General features: G+C 34.7%; 1 protein-coding gene across 1 annotated transcript; it reads right to left on the bottom strand.

The window, feature by feature from the left end:
* Positions 1 to 19,657: 19,657 nt before the first annotated feature.
* LOC143594358 (uncharacterized) lies at positions 19,658 to 21,415 on the bottom strand. The gene is made up of 4 exons (XM_077073683.1): positions 21,185 to 21,415; positions 20,657 to 21,097; positions 20,361 to 20,576; positions 19,658 to 20,248 (listed from the first exon to the last, which is right to left on the bottom strand). The coding sequence occupies exons 1-4, from the start codon at positions 21,413 to 21,415 to the stop codon at positions 19,658 to 19,660; spliced, it is 1,479 nt and encodes a 492-aa protein (XP_076929798.1).
* Positions 21,416 to 24,098: the final 2,683 nt, after the last annotated feature.

Raw genomic sequence — 24,098 nt, 5'->3', positions numbered from 1 at the left:
AAAAACACTTTTAAAATTAGGGGCTACATGTATTTCTTTGTTTGGTTACAAATGCACCTAATCATAAAATATAAAAAAAAAGCATGAATCTTTTATCTATTGCTATATAAAGAAATTATTATGCGACACGTTTATTCAAAACCATTAGGGGGGAGGGGGCACCGTGTGGTGATGAAGCCATCACACGTGGTGGCTACTAGCACGCCGCCGCCGCTCCTCTATCACGCTTGAGGAGGGTGGTTTGCGTGATGGCCATTACGCTTGATGAGGGGTGGTTTCCAAAAAATTGTACCGTTGGGAGGTGGGGAGGGGGGGGGGTTAAATAAAAATTACCAATATAAAACCAAAACATAAACCAAATTCAACTCAAAACCAAATCCAACTCAAAAACACTCTCAAACTTCCCCTTCATTCACAACAAAAAAATATGGCATTTCCGAAACACTCGATGCCCTTAGACACCGATAGCTCTTCGTCTTCGGACGATGACATTCTCGAATGGTTCCCGTTGCTATATAAAGAACTTGAATGCCCGAGCCGTCCAAAGAAAAAAGTGGTGGAGCGTGATCGTATACATGCCCACGACGTGCTAATGAACGACTATTTTGTGGAGGAGCCGAAATACAATGACGAGACGTTTAGGGAACGCTTTCGTTTGCCGAAATCTTTATTTTTAAGATCGTAGCCGACGTCGAAGCAAACGAATAATGGTTTCAAGAATCTTACGACGCGAGAGGCAAACGAAGTTTTACGGCGCTTCAAAAATGCACATCCGCTATTTGTCAACTAGCGACAGGTAACCCACCCGACCAATTCGATGAATATTTACAAATGTCTGAGAGAACTTCACGTGAATGTCTACAATTCTTTTGTAACGCGATTATAAAATTGTATGCCAAAGAGTTTCTACGAAAACCAACAAGACACGACATTACACGTCTTTACGCCGCACACGAGGCTAGATGGCATTTTTCAGGGATGCTCGGTAGCATCGATTGTACACATATTGAATGGAGGAATTGTCCACGGGAGTTGCGAGGGGCGTATGTTAGGGGTGATATCAAACGACCGACCATCTCACTAGAAACGGTTGCGTCAAATGATTTGTGGAATTGACATTCTTATTTTGGTGTTCCCGGCTCAAACAACGACATCACTGTTCTGTACACATCACCGTTGTTTCAGAGCGTAACATATGGCACCGCACCTTTCTGTCTGTATTTTGTCAACGGGAGATATTACAGACGTGGTTACTATCTCGTCGATGGTATCTACCCGCACTGGTATGTTTTTGTGCAAGCCTTTTCGTTTCCTGTTGAGACCAATGAAAAGGCGTTCAAGAAGTTGCAAGAATCGGCAAGAAAAGATGTCGAGAGAACTTTCGGTGTTTTAAAGGGTAGCTGGTGCATACTTAGTCGACCGGTTCGTGCAATGAAAAAACCCGTGATCTCTAGCTACGTGTATGCATGCATCATATTACACAATATGTTAATAAAAGAAGATGGAAATGCAATTTATCCCGATTGGGTACCGAATCCTCCGACTCAAGTTCCCGTTCCCGATGATGTCCAATTAGACTTGCGGGATGAAGATATTCACTATCGGTTGAGATGGGATCTAGTTGAACTTATAGGTTCTTTAGGGTTGGAATTCCCGGATTCAGACGAGGAGTAGACGTTTATTGTAACTTTTATTTTTTAATTCTAATTTTTAAGTTGAATTATGTTCTAGTAAACTATTGTTTTTATTTTTAAGTTCTATTAAATATTGTTTTAATTTTTTAAGTTACAAAAAAAAATTCCATCACACACCATCACACCACACCACCACCCATAGTAAAAAACCATCACATGTGATGGATTTGGGTTGGTGATGTGACACCATTTGATTGGGTGGGGTGTGTGATGAGTGATGCCACCACATCCACCACCCCTCCCCCCCTTATATTGAATACTATAACAACCATCTATATAAAACCATGTATAGTGGATGATGTCCATTTGTGGGCGTTGTGCGACATGTGACGTGACGTGACGTGACGTTAGAATAAAGACTTTTTCGTTAAAATGAGTGTTGTGAATGGAGCTCATTCAAATTATTATTATATTTCATTATCAAAATAAACAAAAAACAAACCCACTAATCACATTCCATCATTTTCTCCACCCGACGCTGTCTGGGGGGGGGGGCTTTTTGGATGGGAAAACGCCCCTACTTATATTTAAGATATAAAATATAATTAACGTGACTGTTATGTGCCTATAGTTTTCACACTTTTCAACATTTTATTGATTTGAATTATACGCTATTCAATATACATAAAATTTAACAATACAAAAGAATTTTCTTTTAATAAATCAATGTTTTAAATTATTTTTTAAATAAATTATTGTTACTAGGGTATAATTTTTTATACAAATATATGATAAACAATTTTCACACTTCTCGACAGTCGACATATCATATATTATTAGTTTGAAATTTGAAATAAAACCCTCTTTATTAATCATAAATTTTAACAATACAAAAGAAAAAGTCCTTTAACAAATGTTTTAAATTAAATTTTAAATGTATAAATCCGAAAATATAATGAGCACATTAATGCATGTTTCTCAGTTTTAGTATATGTTAACAAATTGTTTTGTTTTCACACTTATCATATTATTGGTTTGAAATTTGAAATAAACTCTCTTCGATAATCATAAATTATTACAGTACACAAGAAAGAGTTTTTTAATAAATAATTTAAATTAGATAATAATTAATTTATTCATTACTAAGGGTATAAATCTTCTATGAATACATGATGAACACATTAATGCATGTTTGACAGTTTTAATATACAATAATTAATTGTTTTGTGTATACAATCTACACACTTTTCATCAGCGATCAACTCAATATGATACCGGTATAAAAAATGCTTGACACAACATGTTTCCGGTTCGGTTTGTTACTAAAGAGAAAAAAAAGGTAAAATACCAGTACCATACAGAACCATATACCGGTACTATACAGTACCGATTCCAAGACCTCAAAAAATGAGTATCGAATTGGTACTGAAAGTACCCGGTTTATTCCTACTTCTCAACATATTATTGTTTCGAAAATTAATATTTGAAATTTGAAATAAACCCCTCTTCAATAACCATAAATTTTAACAATAAAAAAGAAAAAAAAATATTAATAATTGTTTTATATCAGATTTTATTAAATTAATTGTTAGTATGATATAAATCTTATCTATAATCTATATAAACGAAAACATAAAAATCTTACGTGTCGCGATGTGGTCGCTCCCCCCCTTTTTTGGAGTCACCAGATTTGCTTGATTTTTAAATGGAGGATTCTCATGCATTTGACCCGAATTCATGGGTATGGGTCTTACCAAACCCAGATATTTTTTAAACGGGTTATAACATCTCATTAAATAAAAAATTATTCTCATCAAATTATTGATGTAAAAATTCTATAAAATAGGATATACTAAAAATTAATATTTTATTTATTTTAAAAAAGATATATATATTATTTAAATTAAAAAAACCAATTTTTTAGTAAAAAAATAAACAGGTCTTGGTCTTATTAAACCATAAGTATATTATCAACTTTGATAAATATTATTTATAATTAAAAAAACCAATTTTATAGTAAAAAAATAAACGGGTCTTGGGTCTCATCAAAACCATATAACTTTTAAACCGAGTTATAACATCTCATTTATTTGTGAAACAATTTATCATCAAACCATAAGCATACTATTAACTTTCATACAATAAAAAAAATATAAATTTAAAAAAGAAATAAATATTAGAATAAACAATATAAATTCTTCTCGGTTCTAAATTCTTCTTCTTGTTGGCCATACTGAGGATACAACATCTTTATGGCGATGTTGCCATGTTTACCAGATACGCCTTTATAGACAATCCCGAATTCACCACTTCCAATGACGTTCCCATTGGAAAATCCATTAGTTGATTTTGCTAAATCTTTCAGAGGAATCCGCAAACAGTTCAGTACTTCTTCGACGGAAGACATGATCAGCTTTGAATAGGGAGAGGATTTAAAAGGCTTAGAAGGAGATGACACTTTTTCTAAATAGGGGGTGAGGTAGAATAAATTAGATGAACACGTTTTATATAGATATAACTCAAAAACAATCTGGTTGTATAGATATAATATATTGGTTCAAATGCTTTCCACACTATATAGTCATATAGACGGCTATTAAAACAGACAAATCCATCAAAGTCTTTCGGCGAAGGTGGGTTCCGTGGGTAAACATAACATGGGTAATGAATTTACCGACCGGTAAGTGACAGAATTTACCTAGAGATCGGAAAATGTCAATGATGGATCAACAATTTACTAATAAAAAAATTGGCTAAAAAGAATGCATTTAATCCTCCATAATATTTTGCATTCATAGTATTTTTGTCCGGTGAATTTGCGGGATCCTAGAAAATCCGAAACTTTTTTTTAATGATATTGAAGAAAAGAGTATCCTACAAAAATTCATAGAATTAGAGATACTTTTCTTCTTCTTATAGGAAATGATCAAGGAATACTTGGTTTATTTAACATACACACTTAACATTCTCCATCAAAAGAATAAAATGTGTGACAAAATAATTCTCTTTGACAAATTAACTTCCTATAAATGTGTGACAAAATCCGAAACTTTTTTTTAATGATATTGAAGAAAAGAGTATCCTACAAAAATTCATAGAATTAGAGATACTTTTCTTCTTCTTATAGGAAATGATCAAGGAATACTTGGTTTATTTAACATACACACTTAACATTCTCCATCAAAAGAATAAAATGTTAAGTCTAGATTGGAGGCTCATTGTTTGATACTGTGTTCTAGCCCACCAACTTTGTAAGGACATAAGTTATTTTATATAAATTTTAAAATGAAAATACAATTTAAAGTCCATCAATTACTTTAAAATTGCCAAATTGTATGTGAATGAATAAGAGAACTTCATGGTTGTTGCCTAATCCAAATAAAAAAATGTTAAAAGTTATGGACCAAAGTATAATTATCTATGGTTGCGTGGAATTTTCTATGGTTGCGCATCCGCGGCAGCACGCCTACTGATTTGGAACAAGCTTTTATTTTGGATTCTTAGACACACGGACCGTTACTCATGAGCCAGTGGTCTAATGGTATCCCCTCACAAATGTAAAGTTGTGAATTCAAATTTTTGTAAGTGCAAGGTAAATATAGAATTTTATTGTAAAAAAAAAAAGAAATAAGTAAGCTACACCGTTCGTTTCATTCTTATAAGAATTGCTCCCGACGTGCAACGACCATTCATCATCTAAACCAATTCCACATGACCTTTCCCCTAGGTAAGTCCATTACTCTTTCAGGTGATCTAACGCTTCCAGTTTTTTTACAACACCCAATTATCCCCTCGATTGGTGTTGTATCTTCGACATACCACATCCAACTTGCTCCTTCGACAAACCAAACTCGAACACCATCTTCCTTTAGGTTCTGTCATCCAGGTGAGTGGAACTCACAAGTTTTTGCGGCTTTATGCCACCTTGACACTCCCGGAAACAAGAATCTAAGTATTTTTAACTCTTCGTCGTTTTTGAGCTATTCAATCCCGCCGTCATGAACACCGCCATTCAATCATATTAGATCTTCTCCTAACCATCATTGCTTTGCCATCATTTTAGAACATCTTGGTGTATTGACTTTGACTTGCCAAATGTCGGCGAACCGAACTTGTCAAGGCAAACCTATTATTTAATCAAATTGGAATGTGTGTATTCTACGTCACACATAATCGGCACCGTTACGCTTCAAAGACTATGCTAAAAGGTGGCGACGTGGCGTTACTTGTGCTGAGCCAATTATGCCGTTACTGACTCCCGTTTGCCAGTACTAGTTTAAAGATAAAACATCCATCAAATGTACTTCAACAGCATATTTAACAAACCAAAAATTTCAACTGAAATCCTATTTACTTGTAACTGACTTTTTTTTTAACAAAATAATATAAACTGTGAATATTGAAGACTTCACATTATGGTGTGATTCATCATGAAAGGACTATCTTTACTGTCGTGACAATTGACAAACTAACCATTTCATCACTCAAGTCTTCTTGGAGCTTCAGTTTGAGCATCGATACTCTCCAAATTAGTCAATGTTGCAAAGTATTTAAGACTTTGGCTAATAGTTAAAAGGTCCGGTTAGACCATGAGTCATGTCAACAGTACATATTTTCTTCCATCCAATTTAAACAGTTGGTTCATCAACAAACACACACGTCACAATTTCCCATTGAAATAAGTAAATACCAAATCTAGCTTGAGAACTAATATTGATTTCATGATCGGCTCAAACTTTTTGGAGGCCTAAGTTGAAAAAGAAATATAGTTATTTTTTCTTTTTTTACTTATAAATTTCATTAATATACATGCTTGGAAAAAGAATAGCCTGCAGTGTTATTGTTTTTCTCACCAACTATCAACTTTACAAGCAGATTACTAAACAAGAATCGATCATTGATTTGTCATATACACGTTTAATACACGCCTGAGTGTAAGATACACTTACCTTAGCCCGTAGGATTTACTTGGACTTGAATTGTTACACCGACTCGTCCACCTCCAAACTTCAACCTAGTTAGCAACATTTATTTCAACCAGTAACATGTTAGGATGCATAATTCATAACTATTTTGCACCATTTAATTTATAAATAAAATCAATGATATATACCCAACATATTTATTACAACTATTTCATACACGATTCAATACAAGAGTCCATAACTAATCACATTATTCACATTCATTTAATATGTTGACAAGGATTCATTCATTAAAATAACACAATGTATCAGTTTATTGAATTTCTACCAATTCATTCATTGTGACATTTTAACAACACTTAGTGTGCATGTTTAAACTTTTTTATCTTTTATGATGTTTTTTTTTTCGTTCAATCTCATCCCTTTTTGTTATTACTATATCAATTGAAGTTGTTGAATTAATGGTTTCTATCTGTTAATTGAAACAAGATATGAAGCTTTTCATCCAAACAATCAAATTTAATATGCAACAATGAAGATTTAGAAGAAGACAATACTTACAATGAGCTTTCAATTATTCAAAACTATACAACTAAAAAACATGTTACAAAGAAAAAAAAAGATGAAACAACATGAAAATAGGAACCGCAAGGCTTGCAGCGGCACGACTCCAGTCCCCTCAAATAGATAACCAGTCGGAAATATCTCTGTCCACTCCATCATCACGTATTTTGAAATTTTTAAGAGTTTCAGCAACTGAGATAGCTTCAAGTCTGTTTAAGATACTCATCCACTCACTCATGTCTTTGCCGTGTAGATGGAGTTTCAGCAACTGAGATAGCTTCAACTCACAAGTTTTTGAGGCTTTATGCCACCTTGACACTCCCAGAAACAACAATCTAAGTACTATTAACAAAAAAAAAAAAGAATAAGTGTGAATATTAAAAACTTCACATTATAGTGTGATTCATCATGAAAGCACTATCTTAACTGTCGTGACAAACTAACCATTTCATCAGTCAAGGCTGCTTGGAGCTTCTGTTTGAGTATCGATTTATACTCTCCAAATTACTGACCCGACCCTTTTGCCCGTAGTAGTTTTAACTTTTAATCTAAACATCATCATCTATGACCCAAATTCAAGGATTCTAGTCAAAACCTACATACAAGATTTAATATGCAACAATGAAGATTTAGAAGAAGACAATACTTACAATGAGCTTTTAATTATTCAAAGTTATACAACTAAAAAACTTGTTACAAAGAAAAAAAAAGAGAGAACAACATGAAAATAACTTGGAACCGCAAGGATTGCAGCGGCACGATTCCAGTCCCCTCAAATAGGTAACTGGTCAGAAATATTCCTCTCCACTCCATCATCACGTATTTTGAACTTTTTAAGAGTTTCAGTAACTGAGATAGCTTCAAGTCTGTCTAAGATACTCGTCCACTCACTCATGTCTTTGCTACGTAGATAAGTGCCTAAACGTTTAAGCGCTGATGGATGCCCGCCTAACTTAGAAACCATATTCTGTGAAACATCCTCGAAACCTTCCTCAGGTTTACTTTCCCCAAATGCATGCATCATGAAGAGTTTAATAGCCTCTATATCATCTAGCATCTCCACATTATGTGGGATGGCATCCTGAGCAATCACCAGATCTTTGTTTCTAGTGGTAAATATTATTCGGCTCCCGTTACCAAACCAGGTTTTGGATCCAGCTAACATCTTTAGGTGGTCAATGTGGTCTACATCATCAAGGACAATTAAAACACTTTTACGAGACAGTCTACTACCCATCTCGGATATTCCTTGTTCAGTGCTCGTTAACATCACATCCGAGTTCAGAATATCTTTGAGGATTTTCTCTTGTAAAGTTTTCAAGCCATGCATTCTTGATTCAGATCTAACGTTTTTGATAAAGCAGCAACCTTCGAACTCATGACGTATTCCATTATAAATAGAAGATACAAGAGTAGACTTACCACTGCCCCACATTCCACATATTCCAACCATATAAACACCACCTGACCCAATAACTTTTAGAAGTGACCCCAAATTTTGCATGCGGGTCTCTAAGCCAATTAGGACGGTGCTCGCATTTGCTTCCCACCGTTGCATCAAGCTAAGCAACTGGTTTGCAATATGGTCAACCAGTTTTACGGTGTATTCTGCTTCCTGCCTAGATGTAACAGAAACAGCATACTTAGTTCATACATGCCATGAATTACTTAACGTACACTTCAGCGCTTCACTATCACTCGAATCCTTTAAAACAAAATGCATCCTAGATTTTGCATTACAACAAAACTTAGACAAACAAATCAATTACATAAGTACTTTGTAATGATCCCCGTGTAGGAAAAATATGTCGATTTTTAGCTTAATGATTTTCTAAAGTAAAGATACTACAATATATATTGCAAAAACAAATTGTCATATATAGCAAATAAAAATAAATATTCTACTAGTAAATTATGAAGGAAGATGAGATTGTAGTCATAGACTAGTGTTCGCCTGTAAATGTAATTGACACGTAGATTACAAACATCTTTTATAAATATGAGGTGGGATCTGGTACAAATAAAATTAACTTACTAAAACATACAAATAACTAGTGTAACTACAGTTTTGAACTATAGAGTAATTATGTTATAAAAAAAATAAAATAGTGTAATAATAATTACTCTAGTTCAAAAGTGATATAATAATAATAATAATAATAATAATAATAATAATAATAATAATTACATTAGTGTTAACATAATTGCATTAATTATTTGTACTCTTCTCATAATAAAAGTCATTTGTATTTGATCCAATATGTGTGTGTGTGTGCGCGCGCGCATGATAAAATGAATTGAGAAAATTACCCACGGGCTTGGTGAGCATCCCATCCAGTAATCATACTTGCCATCGTAAGTGCTTGTCTCCAAGATTTTACTTTGATGTTGCTACTCAACTCATGCACGGCAAGCGCTTCCTTATAATGCTCTGTTTGTCTTCTCACAACGGAGGGATCCACGTCATAGAATATAGGTATAATGATTTTCCCTTTCTCCTTGTTTTTCATAATAAATGCAAGTTCATCCAAGCACCAAGAAGAACTAGCATAATTTCGTGAGAATACTATGATGGCTATCCATGATTCTTCAATAGTCTTAATGCGGGACGGACTGATGGTTTCTTCCTGAGGAAGTCGTCCTTCGTCCTTGTAAGCGAATATTCCTTTATGTAAAAGAGCAAGGTAGAGATAATCTACAAATGTCTTGCGGGTATCTTCTTCTCTGAAACTAATAAATACGTCATACTCATACTTCCCCGGCCGAGAAGAAGAAGAAGAGGCCGGACTGGATTGAGAAGAGGATTCCAATAACCTGTTGAGTAGTTTCGAATTAATTACTGTAAATACATCTTGGATGGCATCGCACTTAATAAAAAAAATAGTGTAGGATAAGTCTTGGTAAGTTTCCTAGTTATAAATATGAAAAGGGTGCACTTAATATATTTATTATCATACGGTAAATGCATAGTTGACAAAGCAATAATTTTTTTATGGGTAAACTACCGTTTTCGTTCTTGTGGTTTGTCTAAATATGCGGTTTTAGTCAAATAGTTTCAAATTTGTGATTTTCTTCCCCGTGGTTTCATTTCACTTGCAAGTAAACCCAAACCCACTAACGCCGTTAAGTCTGATAGTTAAACTCATCAGTGTGCCCCTCACTTGAGGGCAATTTTGTCCTTTTTTTTTCCCAAATACACCCAACCCCTCACTTGAGGAGGGCTTGCGGATTAAGGTTGGGGTTTATTTGGGGGAGAAAATGGACAAAACGGCTCCTCACGTGAGGGGACGCTGATGGGCTTAACGACCAGACCTAATGGGGCTAGTGGAGTTGGGTTTAATTGCGAATGGAATGAAACCACATGGACAAAAATCGCAAATTTGAAATTATTGGACTAAAATCGCATATTTGGACAAACCACAGAGACGAAAACCATAATTCACTCATATTTTATATTCAAAGTTACATATTTATAATAAATCTGCATGTTAATAAATATTTGAAGCACTAAGGGAAACCAAACTACCTTGATTGTCCTCGGAGATGAGCAGCAAAGTCACCATCATAACGACTTTGTGCCTATTAGTAATACATCCAACAACTTTTGTTAATGGATATAAAAAAACAGACATACTATAATATAAATAAGAGCAAACGATTTGATTAAACGAAGTATTAATTAATCTGGTTAACTAACTTTATCTATACATGCCAATGACCTTCAGTATATCTTAAAGCTTAAGTTTTGCTCAGGAGAAAACAAAATATATAACTCGAGTGAGTCCGATTTACAATATGCTAAAAATGATTGATTATTAATTATATAATTTATTTGTAACTGTTTTATATATAAATCCATAAATGTTTTATAAATTTTATGAAAATAATATACATTATTTGTTATGGTTATATATAATCATAAATCATAATAAAAAAACTTATACTCAATTTAGGTTTTAGCAAACCATGTTACTAGCCACTCAACTCGTTTACACTCTTACCTCCTACAGCCAAAACAAATGGATTCCAAAAATGTGGTGTTGGTGATTTTTATGGTTATCAAGTTACTGTTCCCGTCCCATTAAAAGTGTCTATATTTTCTCTTTTATTTGTCTCATTACAAATGTGCACTTCCAAAATTTATTAGCCAATTTCCAAGTTTACCATTAAACACACACAACTAACATTAATAAACAATATTTATAGACCCAATTTTCAAGCGCATTATTGTCATTTGCTAAGAAAAAAAAAACAATAATTTAATCTACCTTAAAGTTTGTGATTTTCAAACTAAGACACTTTGACTGGGACGGAGGGAGTATTTTTTAGTATAATTGAACTTTCGCATGACCAAATGAGAACACATATGAAAACATGTGAAGTGTTAAAAGGTGTGGAATACACAATCGATGGTTGAGGACGACTTTGGGCACTAAGGAACCTTTCGCCTCTAAACAATGAGGGTTCCCTGGGGCAGATGTCCGATCAGTGCGAGAAAATTTTATTCTACCTTATTGAAGCTTCATAGGAAGTTGCTTCGAATAAGATGGCGGGTAAAAAGTGGCAAGAAAAACGACTTTTAATATATAGTAATTAATTATCATACTAAGTCGCTATTGATTATTAGTGACAATCAATGATTAGTGGCAACATGGTTTAGTAGTGGCAAGTGAGCTTAGTAACTGTTTGGTTCATTCAGATCTGAATGAGTCAGGTCTGAATGAGCCTCTGTCCCATTAAACAACAACAACAAGTCTAAATGATTCAGACATAATTTTAACTATTTAGATGTTTTTCTGTTTGGAACCAAACAGTCTGAAGTCTGAATGAATCAGATGTAAACAAACAGCCTCTAAACAATGTATAACAACTTAATCACCATTCACCAGTAGTACGTTAATATCAAGCCATTGTAACTTAATTCACTAGTGACTTAGCTTGACAATATTAACTATGCACAATAGTGACGACACTTGCTTACTGCAGAGTATTCGTGTGTATTGACTAAGTTTTTCCAATTATACAGTCGACAGAAGTTATGCATCTCATTTGTTGTACTCTTTCACAAAGAGATGTAGTGTTTAGGGGTGTTCAGGAAAACCGAAATCCGAATAAATCTGAAATCCGAACCGAAACCGAAACCCGATTAATCCGATCCAAATTCTTATTCGGATATTTCGGATCGGATTGATCCGAATATCCGAATAACTAATTCGGATTCGGATCGGATACGGATATGGATTTTAAAAAATTTCGGATAGTTCGGATTATTCGGATATCCGAATAATCCGATTAAAATACCATTTATTTTTATTAGTTTTTTTTATAACCCAACCCAGCCCAAAGCCCACTAATATTAACAAAACCTAGCAGTAACAGATGATAACTCATTTCATATCAAAAATATGACCTAGCAGCAACTACACCCACCGCCCTCTCAGCCGTCACTGCCCTCTTAGCCGTCCACCGCCGTAGCTCCGTCCACCGTCGTAGCTCCGTCCGTCGCTGCACGCTATCCACTATCTTCCACCCGCCATCCGTATTGAGGATAATGTCAAATTTATGCAGCTATATTAAGGATAATGGAGCATGTTGATGTGCGGTGGGCTTTTGGGAACACAAAGGCTTTTGGTTTGAAGTTTAACTCGGATCGGATAGGAAAGTCCGAATTGGATTTCGGATAGGCTTCTGAAATTTTAAAATCCGAACAATCCGAACCGAATAACCCGAATAACCCGTTATCCGATCCGATGAACACCCCTAGTAGTGTTCATCCCAATTATTATGATGGTTGGGTGTGAACAGGACCAATAAAGCGAATTGAAACCGAAATAACCAAAACCAAATGAAAATCGATTTGGATCGATTTATATATATTTTCGTAAAGACCAAATTTTCAGTTTGGTTTCGGTTTTGGACATAAATAAAACAATAAAAAAACAAAAGGGGGGGGGAGGACCAACTGAATTAACTGATTTTCATTTTCTTTTTCGAATTTAAAATATTTATATAAGAAATTAACAAACAGGGTAACCCATATATTCAAGACCAAATGAATAGTTATCAATTAATTAGTAATTAACAAAAACATGTGTGCCCATATGTAACATAATTGTTTTTTCCGGTCCAAAACTTTCAAGCCTAAATGGCAAACCAAACCCAGAAAAGCCAAAACCAAGCGGTTTTTAAAACTGACTTCGGTTTTTATTTGGATTTAACCCAAACCTGTTCATGCACACCTCTAAGTCCTTTATATAAAGAAATATGTATCATCTATTTTATACACAAATTTACATCCTCTTTCGTGTAGAAAAAATTTATGAATTATTTTATTACTAACTAGGGTATAGCCCGTGTAATACACGGGTGGTTAAAAAAATACAACAAAAAAGTTAAATTTAATAATAGACGTAATAACATACCTTAGCAAGAGCATTCTGCAATTCTTCCACGACCGTCTTCATTGTTGGGCGTTCATTTCCACTCATCAAACATTGGTAGGCAATGGTTGAAAATGTAACTAAGGAAGCCATGTTTATGTCTTTCTGTAAATCGGGATAAATTATCTCCAATAATGTTTTCCTTTTGAAATGTATTTTGACCCAAACAGTTAAATTACGACGCGGGTCCGTGTACTCTCTAACACGTGTGAGCCTTCCACACAAAACTTCAAACAACACAACCCCAAAAGAATATACATCAGACTTTTGTGTGAGAAAACCGTTATTCAAGTACTCTGGGTCTATATACCCAATTGTGCCACAAGCATTGGAGATAAGAAAGGTAGAGTGCATATTCACGGGACCCATTCTGGACAAGCCAAAATCAGAGATTTTAGCTTTCAAGTTCTCATCCAAAAGTATATTCGAACTTTTGACGTCACGGTGGAGAACTCTTTGATGAGCTCCGTTATCATCATGAAGATATTGCAACCCTTTGGCTGCATCTAGGCAAATCTGAAGTCGTTGGATCCAGTTTAGATCTGTCCGCTTTAAGTGTTTGTCCAGACTTCCGTTGCTTTCATACTTATAAACAAGTATCTTTTGCCCATCTTCATCGCAAAATCCGAGAAGGAAGACAATATTTTCATGTTTATAAATTGAAAGTAAAGCAACCTCTGTTTTAAATTCATGGTCTCCTTGGCCTAGCCGAGGATCCAACTTCTTTATGGCGACGTTGCCATGTTTTACAGATACGCCTTTATAGACCTTCCCAAACCCACCCTTTGCAATGAGACTCTCATCAGAAAATCCGTTAGTTGCATCTGACAATTCTTTTAAAGGAAACTGCAAAATATCCACTTCTTGATTGGTAGACATGACTCAAGACCTTTAATATAAATACAATGTAATTAATTAAAAGTTCAGAAAGAGCTGATGATGGTTTTGAACATGGAGAGAGATGGCACTCTCTTTTTAAGGAGGTGAGGTAAAATATTAAAAAATGTGAAACAAAAAAGATGAACAACGCATATGACAAATATATGTCATATCAAATAATTAGTATGTAGACCTCACACGCTTTGCATTATAGAATTTATTTTTGTAATGTTATTGTCGCATCAAAAGAATATACAAAACTTCCACACTGTGTAGATGACTTTTAATAACAAGACAAATCCATCAAAGTCTTTCGGGGAAGGTGGGTTCCGTCGGAAAACATAGCATGGGTAATCGATGTACCGACCGGTAAGTGACAGAATTAACCAAGGGATCACTGACGGAAAACGTCAATGATGGATCAACAATTCACCAATAAAAACCTAGCAAAAAAGAATGCATTCAATCATCTATTATATCTTGCACTCATAGTATTTTTGTTAGGTAAACTGGTTGGACCCTAAAAAATCCGAAACCTTTTTTTAATGATATTGAAGAAAAGAGTATTCTACAGAACTTCAAAGAGTTAGAGAAACTCTTCTTCTTATAGGAAATGATCAAGGAATACTCGGTTTATTTAACATACACCAAAAGAATAAAATGTGTGAAAACCCTAAACATAAAATAATTGATGTAATTAGTGAAGATTAAAAATGAAAGGTATATTTTTATATATTAAAGAATGAAAAGTGTATTTTACTCTAGCAAATTAAATTTCTGTAGCGTTAACTGTTAAGTCTAGATTGGAGGGTCATTGTTTGATTCCGTGTTTTAGAGGCCCACCAACTTTGTAAGGTGAATAAGTACGAGAACTTCTTGGTTATTGCCTAATCCAAATAAAAAATATTAAAAGTTGTGGTCCAAAGTCTTGTTATTATTTTCTATGGTTGCGGATTCCGTGTTTTAGAGGCCCACCAACTTTGTAAGGTGAATAAGTACGAGAACTTCTTGGTTATTGCCTAATCCAAATAAAAAATATTAAAAGTTGTGGTCCAAAGTCTTGTTATTATTTTCTATGGTTGCGGATTCCGTGTTTTAGAGGCCCACCAACTTTGTAAGGTGAATAAGTACGAGAACTTCTTGGTTATTGCCTAATCCAAATAAAAAATATTAAAAGTTGTGGTCCAAAGTCTTGTTATTATTTTCTATGGTTGCGGATTCCGTGTTTTAGAGGCCCACCAACTTTGTAAGGTGAATAAGTACGAGAACTTCTTGGTTATTGCCTAATCCAAATAAAAAATATTAAAAGTTGTGGTCCAAAGTCTTGTTATTATTTTCTATGGTTGCGGATTCCGTGTTTTAGAGGCCCACCAACTTTGTAAGGTGAATAAGTACGAGAACTTCTTGGTTATTGCCTAATCCAAATAAAAAATATTAAAAGTTGTGGTCCAAAGTCTTGTTATTATTTTCTATGGTTGCGGATTCCGTGTTTTAGAGGCCCACCAACTTTGTAAGGTGAATAAGTACGAGAACTTCTTGGTTATTGCCTAATCCAAATAAAAAATATTAAAAGTTGTGGTCCAAAGTCTTGTTATTATTTTCTATGGTTGCGGATTCCGTGTTTTAGAGGCCCACCAACTTTGTAAGGTGAATAAGTACGAGAACTTCTTGGTTATTACCTAATCCAAATAAAAAATATTAAAAGTTGTGGTCCAAAGTCTTGTTATTATTTTCTATGGTTGCGGATTCCGTGTTTTAGAGGCCCACCAACTTTGTAAGGTGAATAAGTACGAGAACTTCTTGGTTATTGCCTAATCCAAATAAAAAATATTAAAAGTTGTGGTCCAAAGTCTTGTTATTATTTTCTATGGTTGCGGATTCCGTGTTTTAGAGGCCCACCAACTTTGTAAGGTGAATAAGTACGAGAACTTCTTGGTTATTGCCTAATCCAAATAAAAAATATTAAAAGTTGTGGTCCAAAGTCTTGTTATTATTTTCTATGGTTGCGCATCTGCAGCATCACGCCAGTCGATTTTGAACAATACGCCAGACGATTACTCATGACCCATTTGTTTAGTGGTATGTTGTCTGTCCTCATAAATATAAAGTTGTATGTTCAAATCTTTAAAAGGCGCAAGATAAAGGTGGAATTTTGTTCTTAAAAAGAAAGAAAATAATATATACACAGATCGTTCCATTCTTATAAGAATTGATCCAATGACTGCTGAAGCAGTAAGATGAAGATGAACAAGAGTTGCTGAGAGTGTATGATCCAATGCACTTGGTGAATTTGTCTCAAGCTGATCTGCAGGTGCTGAACGAGAAGAAGATATTTTATATTCCTGCTTGGAAAGAAGAAGCGAAGAAATATCAAAGGGTAGTTTCGGTTTGTGTACGAGAGGGCGTTCATGCTTGAAGATGGAAGATACAAGATTGTTGAAGATTACAAGACACGTGTTTGAAGATAGAGATATGAAGCTACTGCCAAGGGGGAGTCTGTTGGTACATGATGTCAGTAGTTCAGTGTCTAGTGTCTGTAATCGAGTTAGTTGGATTTGTATTTTGTATTAAGCAAAGTTCTCACAAATTCGCTGATATAGGCGAACTTGTGGAATAAGCGAAGTTAGGGACAACTTCGCCTAAACATGTTAGGCGAAGTTGTCGTGCTTTATAATTGTTTAGGTTACGGCTGAGTTGAATAGTTTTCAGTTTACGAGTTATTCAGTTTTTGTAATCGGTGATCAGTGAATCACGTGTTTCCAGTTGCAATACAACGTGTCTTTGTTTATTGTAACGTGTGTTTGATCGTGTTAACGTGTATCGTCTTCTACGCTCGTATCGTGTCTTACGTAGGGATTCCGCACCTACGTAGAACGAGATATTCCGTGTAGATCCGGCTGGGAACCTACAAAGGAGCTGATGATGATGGTTTTGAATATGAAGAGAGATGGCACTCTTTCTTTATAGGAGGGGTGAGGTAACATAAAATAGATGAACACATTTTATTATAATATAAGTCATATATATAAAACTATATGACCCTTAACGCGGTTTGCAATAAACTCAATTTTATAATGTTGATTTAATAATACCAAAACTAATAAGACAAACCTGTTTGTATGAATATTGATTGGTTCAGATCCTTTCCACACTATGAAGGGCTTTTAATGATGGACGCATCCGTCGGTGAGGCGGTGAGTTTACGAAAATTAACAAATTCATAGATGAAAATATGGCAAAAAGAATGCATTCAGTCCTCTATTATATCTGGCATTCATTGTATTTTTGTATGGTGAATTGGCGGGATCCTAGAAAATCCGAAACTTTTTCTAGTGATTTTGAAGAAAAAGGTATTCTACGAAAATTCATAGAATTAGAGGAACTCTTATTATAGGAAATTATCAAGGAATACACTTGCTTATTTAACATACACATTTGACATTCATCCATCAAAAGCATAAATGTGTGACAACTCTAAACATAAGAATAAGTTATGTAGTTAGTGAAGATTAAAGAATGAAAAGTGTGTTTTTAGTCTTTAAATTAATATTTGTATAGTTTAAAGTCTAGATTGGAGGCTAATTGATTAATTCGTTGTATTTTAATGACCCACCAACTTTGTAAGAATATCAGTTTACCAAGACTTTTTTTTATATTTTGAAATGGAAAGATAATTAATAGTCCACCAAATACTTTAAAAATACCAAATTGTATGTGAATACCATAACTTGGTTGTTGCCTAATCCAAATTGTAGAATTTGTTTATTGCTATATTCTTTGATTTGAGAATATGATATTGAAACCAGTTGTAATAAAGAATTTTAAAGTTGTGGTCTAAAGTTTTATTATAATTCTGTGATTGCAAATCCGCAGCAACACACCTACCGATTTTGCACGATCCTTTGAGATCCGTAGGTAGATACAGAGACCACTCCGTTCTAATAAGAATTGATCCCAACGTGCAACGACCATTCATCACCTGAACCAATTCCACATGCCTTCGGCAAGTCCATTACTCTTTCCGTGATCCATTGCTTCCAGTTTACAACACCCAGTTATCCCCTCGATTTTATCCACCCGTGGAACTTCCTAGCTTCGAAAAAGCATATTAAACTAGCGTCTTCGACAAACCAATATATTTCCTTAGGTTCTGTCAACCGGATTAAAAGAGCTCACAACCTTTTGCGGCTTCATATGCAAACTCTTAAGCATTCTAACACCACTTTTACTATGTAGCTATCAGGAGCTGTACATTTGAATAATTTTTTCCAACTTTGCACAACAAAAGACACAAGCATGGATACGTACTATTTTATAATATATTATATAGGTATCATATTAAACTCTATAGCTTTGTAACTAAAATGACACGGTTAATATAACGATAGCTCAACTAATAATAAAATGCAGCTAATATACAGGTACTATCTACTCCTCCTAAAACCCTTTTGTCCAGAAAACAGTAATACTATAATTAACCATTAGTGGACCTATAAACGAACAAAACGAACAAATTGGATTCCCACACAAGAACAACTTGCAGTCAGTGGCGGATCCAGGAAATTTTCTCACAGGGTTCGGGATTTTTATGGTCGGTACTAATACAACTGTTGGGTCGAATCGGGTCGGGTCGAATCGGGTCATATATATAAAAGGATTACCAAACAAAATATTAGATAACAAATACATCAAAGTTGTTCTCTACGAGTTTTCATTTTTTGAAATCTAACTATTACATCATCTACTTTAACATTGATAAGCAAGTCTTTCTCAATGTAACAAATACAACTATCGCTTAAATTTTCATCACCCATTCGATTACGCAAATCAGACTTCACATACTTCATCGCCGTAAAGGATCTTTCAACGGTTGCGGTTGTGACGGGTAATACGAGAGCTAACTTTAATAAACAATACACCAATGCAAATGAATGGTGTTTCTTTGTTTGAACCATCAATTGAACAAGACTTGCTAAACCATTCAAGTTTTCAGATCGTTTATCTCCTTTCAAATTATCGATGTATGTCGCGAGTTCAACCGGGAGTCTTCTTTTATCACTTTCATCAAAATCATATGGGTATAACTCGACTAATTGTAATATTTTTGGAATAGAAAATGCCCGAAAATTATCACAAGGAGTTAAACAACTCAAAGAAACAAGTAAGTCGGATGTTACCTCGTTAAAACGGTCCCCAAACTCTTGGATTTGCAAATCTAGAACCGCATTGAAGCAATCATACTCATAATAGTGGCAATTTTCATGTTTGTCTTTTTTCTTGGCGTTAGTATGTTAATGTAGTCATCATTCATCTTTACCTCTAGAATATCATGTTTTTCACAAAAAGAGCTAACCTTCTCCACAAACTTGTTATACCCCTCCAACATAAAGTCTTCAAGTTGCCGCTTGGTTGAAGAAACCAATGAACTCGCGTTCACCAAATCTTGTTCTTTTCTTTGAAGACATTGAGACAATGAGTTTGTGACGTCTAGAATATGCAACATCAAGTGCAAGTAAAATACAAAGTCGTATTTTTTCATTTCCAATTGAAGTCCTTGCGCTTGGCTCATGATAGCTTTCGTCTTACCCGTTTCTTCAACATATTTAAGCACATCCATGATCATTGGATATAAAGTAACCAAACGATCAAGTGTTTTATAGTGGGAATTCCAACGTGTATCTCCGGGCCTTGTAAGAGATAGCTCTTGATTCAACCCACTTCCGGTAACCAAGACACCTCTCAAGTGTTTTTTTTTTACTTTCTCGAAGCTTATCTTGTCGTTTGCTAGATGCGCAAACGACATTTGCTATAGATGCAACCATTTCAAAAAATCTCCAAATAGGCTTATGTTTGTTCGCAACACCCACAACAACAAGTTGAAGTTTGTGAGCAAAACAATGTATATAAAAAGCAGAAACATTTTCTTTTAAAATTAAAGCCCTTAACCCGTTGAACTCACCCGACATATTACTTGCGCCATCATAACCTTGGCCTCTAATCTTGCCCAAACTAAGTCCATGTCGGCTAAATAAATCATCAATAGAGGATTTGAGAGTTAAGGTCGACGTCTCCAAGACATGAACAAGCCCAATAAACCTTTCCTTAACCACTCCATATTTATCCACATATCGAACCTTGTTGGATACATCACATGATTCATCAACTAACAAAGAGAAATAATCTTCACCAAGATCTTCAAAATTTTTTTTAATACCTCTTGAGCAAAGCAATGTTTAAGATCTTGTTGAATTGTTGGACTTGTCATTTGGCTATTCCCGGGTGCATTACCTAAAATAACCTTGCCAAGCTCTTCGTTTTGTTCTCCCATTAATTCTAAAATTTCCAAGAAAAGCCCTTTATTTAATGAATCTTTTGATTCATTATGACCACGAAATGGTGCCCCTATCTTCACTAGTCTTTTTGTAACACTACTAGAAGCACCTAATCTAAGTCGATAATTGGACTTTTCCTTCTCACTCTTTTTATCAACAAAAGTTTGTAGCGATTGATCTTGGTTAAGCAAATCTTCACCCATTTTAAAGACTTTATTATGAAAACTATTAAAATCCCCTTGATGACGATGAACTTTATCTTGTCTAGGCCAACCGTTAAACCCCTCTCTAATGAAAGCTTCTTGGAGATTTCTAACTTGATCCTTGAACAAGTAGAAATGTAAGCAATAAACACGATCGTTTTTTATACTATACTCTAACCACCCCTTAAAATTAGTATACCAACTAACCGGAAAACGTCTTGAATCATTACCGATCATTCTATATGGAAATGCCACACCGATTGGTTGACATGGTCCTCTTAGTAGATATGTTCTTCTTATTGCATCTCGTTGATTCACGTTATAACTAGAGATCGGTTTTCTATCGGCGGGGTCCGAAGGAAGATTATCCAATTCAACAAACTCGGGAGTCTTAGAAGACGATCCTTGATTTCCTTTTTGTTTAAGAAATCTCTCCATTATCGGATTCATTTTTCTTTCTTCCTATAAGATCAAAAATACAACAAACTTAGCAAGTAATCAAACTATTAACCTAAAATAACAAAATTCCCCCATTTTTTTAACATAATCTAAACATCATTAACCTAAAAATCTTAAAGCCTAACTAAATTAGACATAAATTAAATGTATTACGTATTTATGTTATACCTTATCACATAGATGGATGTTGAAAATTGAGTCAGAGGAGGCAGAGCCGTAGTCCGCACAGGCTGTGAGTTGAGTTGTTTGGCCGAGAGAGGCCGACGCCGATCAGAGGGACTTAGGGACAGAGGGACGAGGTCGAGGGTGTGACTGATTATGTTTGTTCTGTGTAATTGTGTTCAATTGTTCTTGTTCAGACTGTTCAGTTGTTTGGCCGATGATCAGAGGCGGTAAAGGGTTAAAAGAAAATATTAATTTAGAATAGGATTGGGTATTGGGCTAAAAAATGAGTAGGGTTTGAGTTGGGTATTGGGCTTAAAATTGGATTAGATATTAAACTAATGGGCTTATTGATATTAATAGGAAAAATTGTTTGTATAACGTTTATATAATTATATTTATAAGATTTTCATTGTATTTTTTAATACGGTTAGTCTCAAAAACTCATGGGGGTCGTCTTCAAATTATACAGGGTTCGGCTTCAAAATTTCACAGGGTACGGGGTCAAAATTATACAGGGGTCGGTCGGGAATTTTTCGGTATATTAACATTAAAAAGTTTTTTTCACAAGGGACGGGGGACACCCCGGGCTTCTTACTATCTCCGCCCTGCTTGCAGTAATATCAAGTATCACAATATTAAAAATCTGGTGGAAGCTAATCAAGTGAACTTGAAATCATGTCACACTCAAGAACAACTTGCATATCTGCTAACAAATTGGTACTAGGAGCTTATCAGTTTTGTTATCTAGGAGAAACATTGGGAGTAAGGAGGTTTGAATCACTAGAGTTAATGCTGAGAATGATTCAAATCAGAAGTGACCGTTGAAGCAAGCCGTTGGTGATCGTGGAAGCTACATGGAGAGTCAATAATATGTCCGAGTCGTATGCATTTTTTGTGTTTTGTTTAGCACGTTCATGTTTACCAAGTCTATCATTAAGTTTGTTAGGACTTTGACTCAAGTCGTTTATTTCCGTTGTAATTGTTACCTATATAAGGTTGTTTCGTTCAATGAACTAGTGAAGTGATCATCATCTAGTTTTGAGTTCAATAATGGTGTTTTGTATCAATCTGATTCAAGAGAGTGAAGGATGCACTCAAAGTTTGACCTTGGTCAAATTGATGTTCCAAATTAAGTCAGCCCAATCTTTGTGCATCAGTAGTGGGATTTAAATAAGGGCTAATTATCAAAATAGACAAGTTTGATCCAATTTTTTTTCTAAATAGATATGTCTGACTTAGTCTACATCTCTTCAATCATCGAGTGTTTGACCAATAAGCAGGTGACACGTCAGAAGCCGGCTAAGCTTAGCCGCCACTTTATGGACACGGGAATTTGTGAAAGTAAACGGGCCCACTTTTAGCATAAAATTCGACACGTGTTAAAGGCGGCTAAACTTAGCCTACATCTCTGGTTATTTAGTCGGCATCATTGACTCTTAGCCGGCTTCGGGATATGTGTCTATTCACTTAGCCGGCTCCATATATTCCTTCTTAGCCGGCTCCAACTCGGCTTGTAGGCTAAAGCTTCACTTAGCCGTCTTCTTTTTTTTAGCTGTCTAATTTTTAGCCCCAAAATTTAAAATATATACCAACCTTACCAACCCTATTAAATACTTAGCCGGCTTCTATATTTTTATCTCTTAGTCGGTATAAACTTAGCTCCCGAAATTAAATACTTTTACATACTCAATTAAATATTTAGCCGATTTCTATTTTTTTCTCTTAGCCGTCAGTTTTTTTTTCTTTTAGCGGCATGTTTTAGCCATCAGAACTAAATACATTTAGCTACCCAAATTTAATTTTTCACAACCATTCTTATAAAACTATACAACCATCTTCACTCCATCTTATATAACCATCTTCACCATATCAAAGTTTTTTACTTTCTTATCACACGAGATCTTTTTTTTCCTCATTTTTAAAAAAATATGTTTGTTCGTCGTTTATAGTGGTGGGAAATTGCATGTTGTTGATCGGGTTGTTGAATACATTCCCGCTTGATTGTATGAAACGTGTTTTACACATAAGTACAAATATTACTTGTGATTATTTAATACCTTTAATATCAAAGGAGTGTGATCTTCAAAATATTACAAGATTATCCTATAAGATGTCTACATTTACTGATCCAATTGATTTAGTGAAAGATTGGGATGTAAAGTTTTTGTTAGAAACAACGTCTAAAATATATTTGAAATATTTGAGTTGTTGGTTGTTCAAGAAATCGATGTTGGTTCATCTGTTCAAAACTAGAAACGTATTTCTGTTGGTTTGTCAAAGATACCTGTTTCGAGTGGTTCGTCTAGCCAAATACCTTTTTTTTCGAAAAGCAGAAATTCCTATTGGTTTAGATATTCATGTCAATTATTTTTAGCCGTATTCCTGTCGATTATTTTCAGCCGTATTCTAAATGTCAACTAATACTATTAATATTTATAGAATTAATATCAAAGCTGCATTATTTTACCACCCGTGTATTAAACGGGATATATCCTAG

The sequence above is a fragment of the Bidens hawaiensis genome, unplaced genomic scaffold (genome assembly GCF_021521415.1).
Source record: "Bidens hawaiensis isolate Kalapana, Puna unplaced genomic scaffold, B.hawaiensis_p1.1 tig00043537_1, whole genome shotgun sequence".
Classification (NCBI taxonomy): domain Eukaryota; kingdom Viridiplantae; phylum Streptophyta; class Magnoliopsida; order Asterales; family Asteraceae; genus Bidens; species Bidens hawaiensis.
The sequence above is the reverse complement of the archived record's forward strand: the minus strand, read 5'-3'. Positions and strand labels throughout refer to the sequence as shown.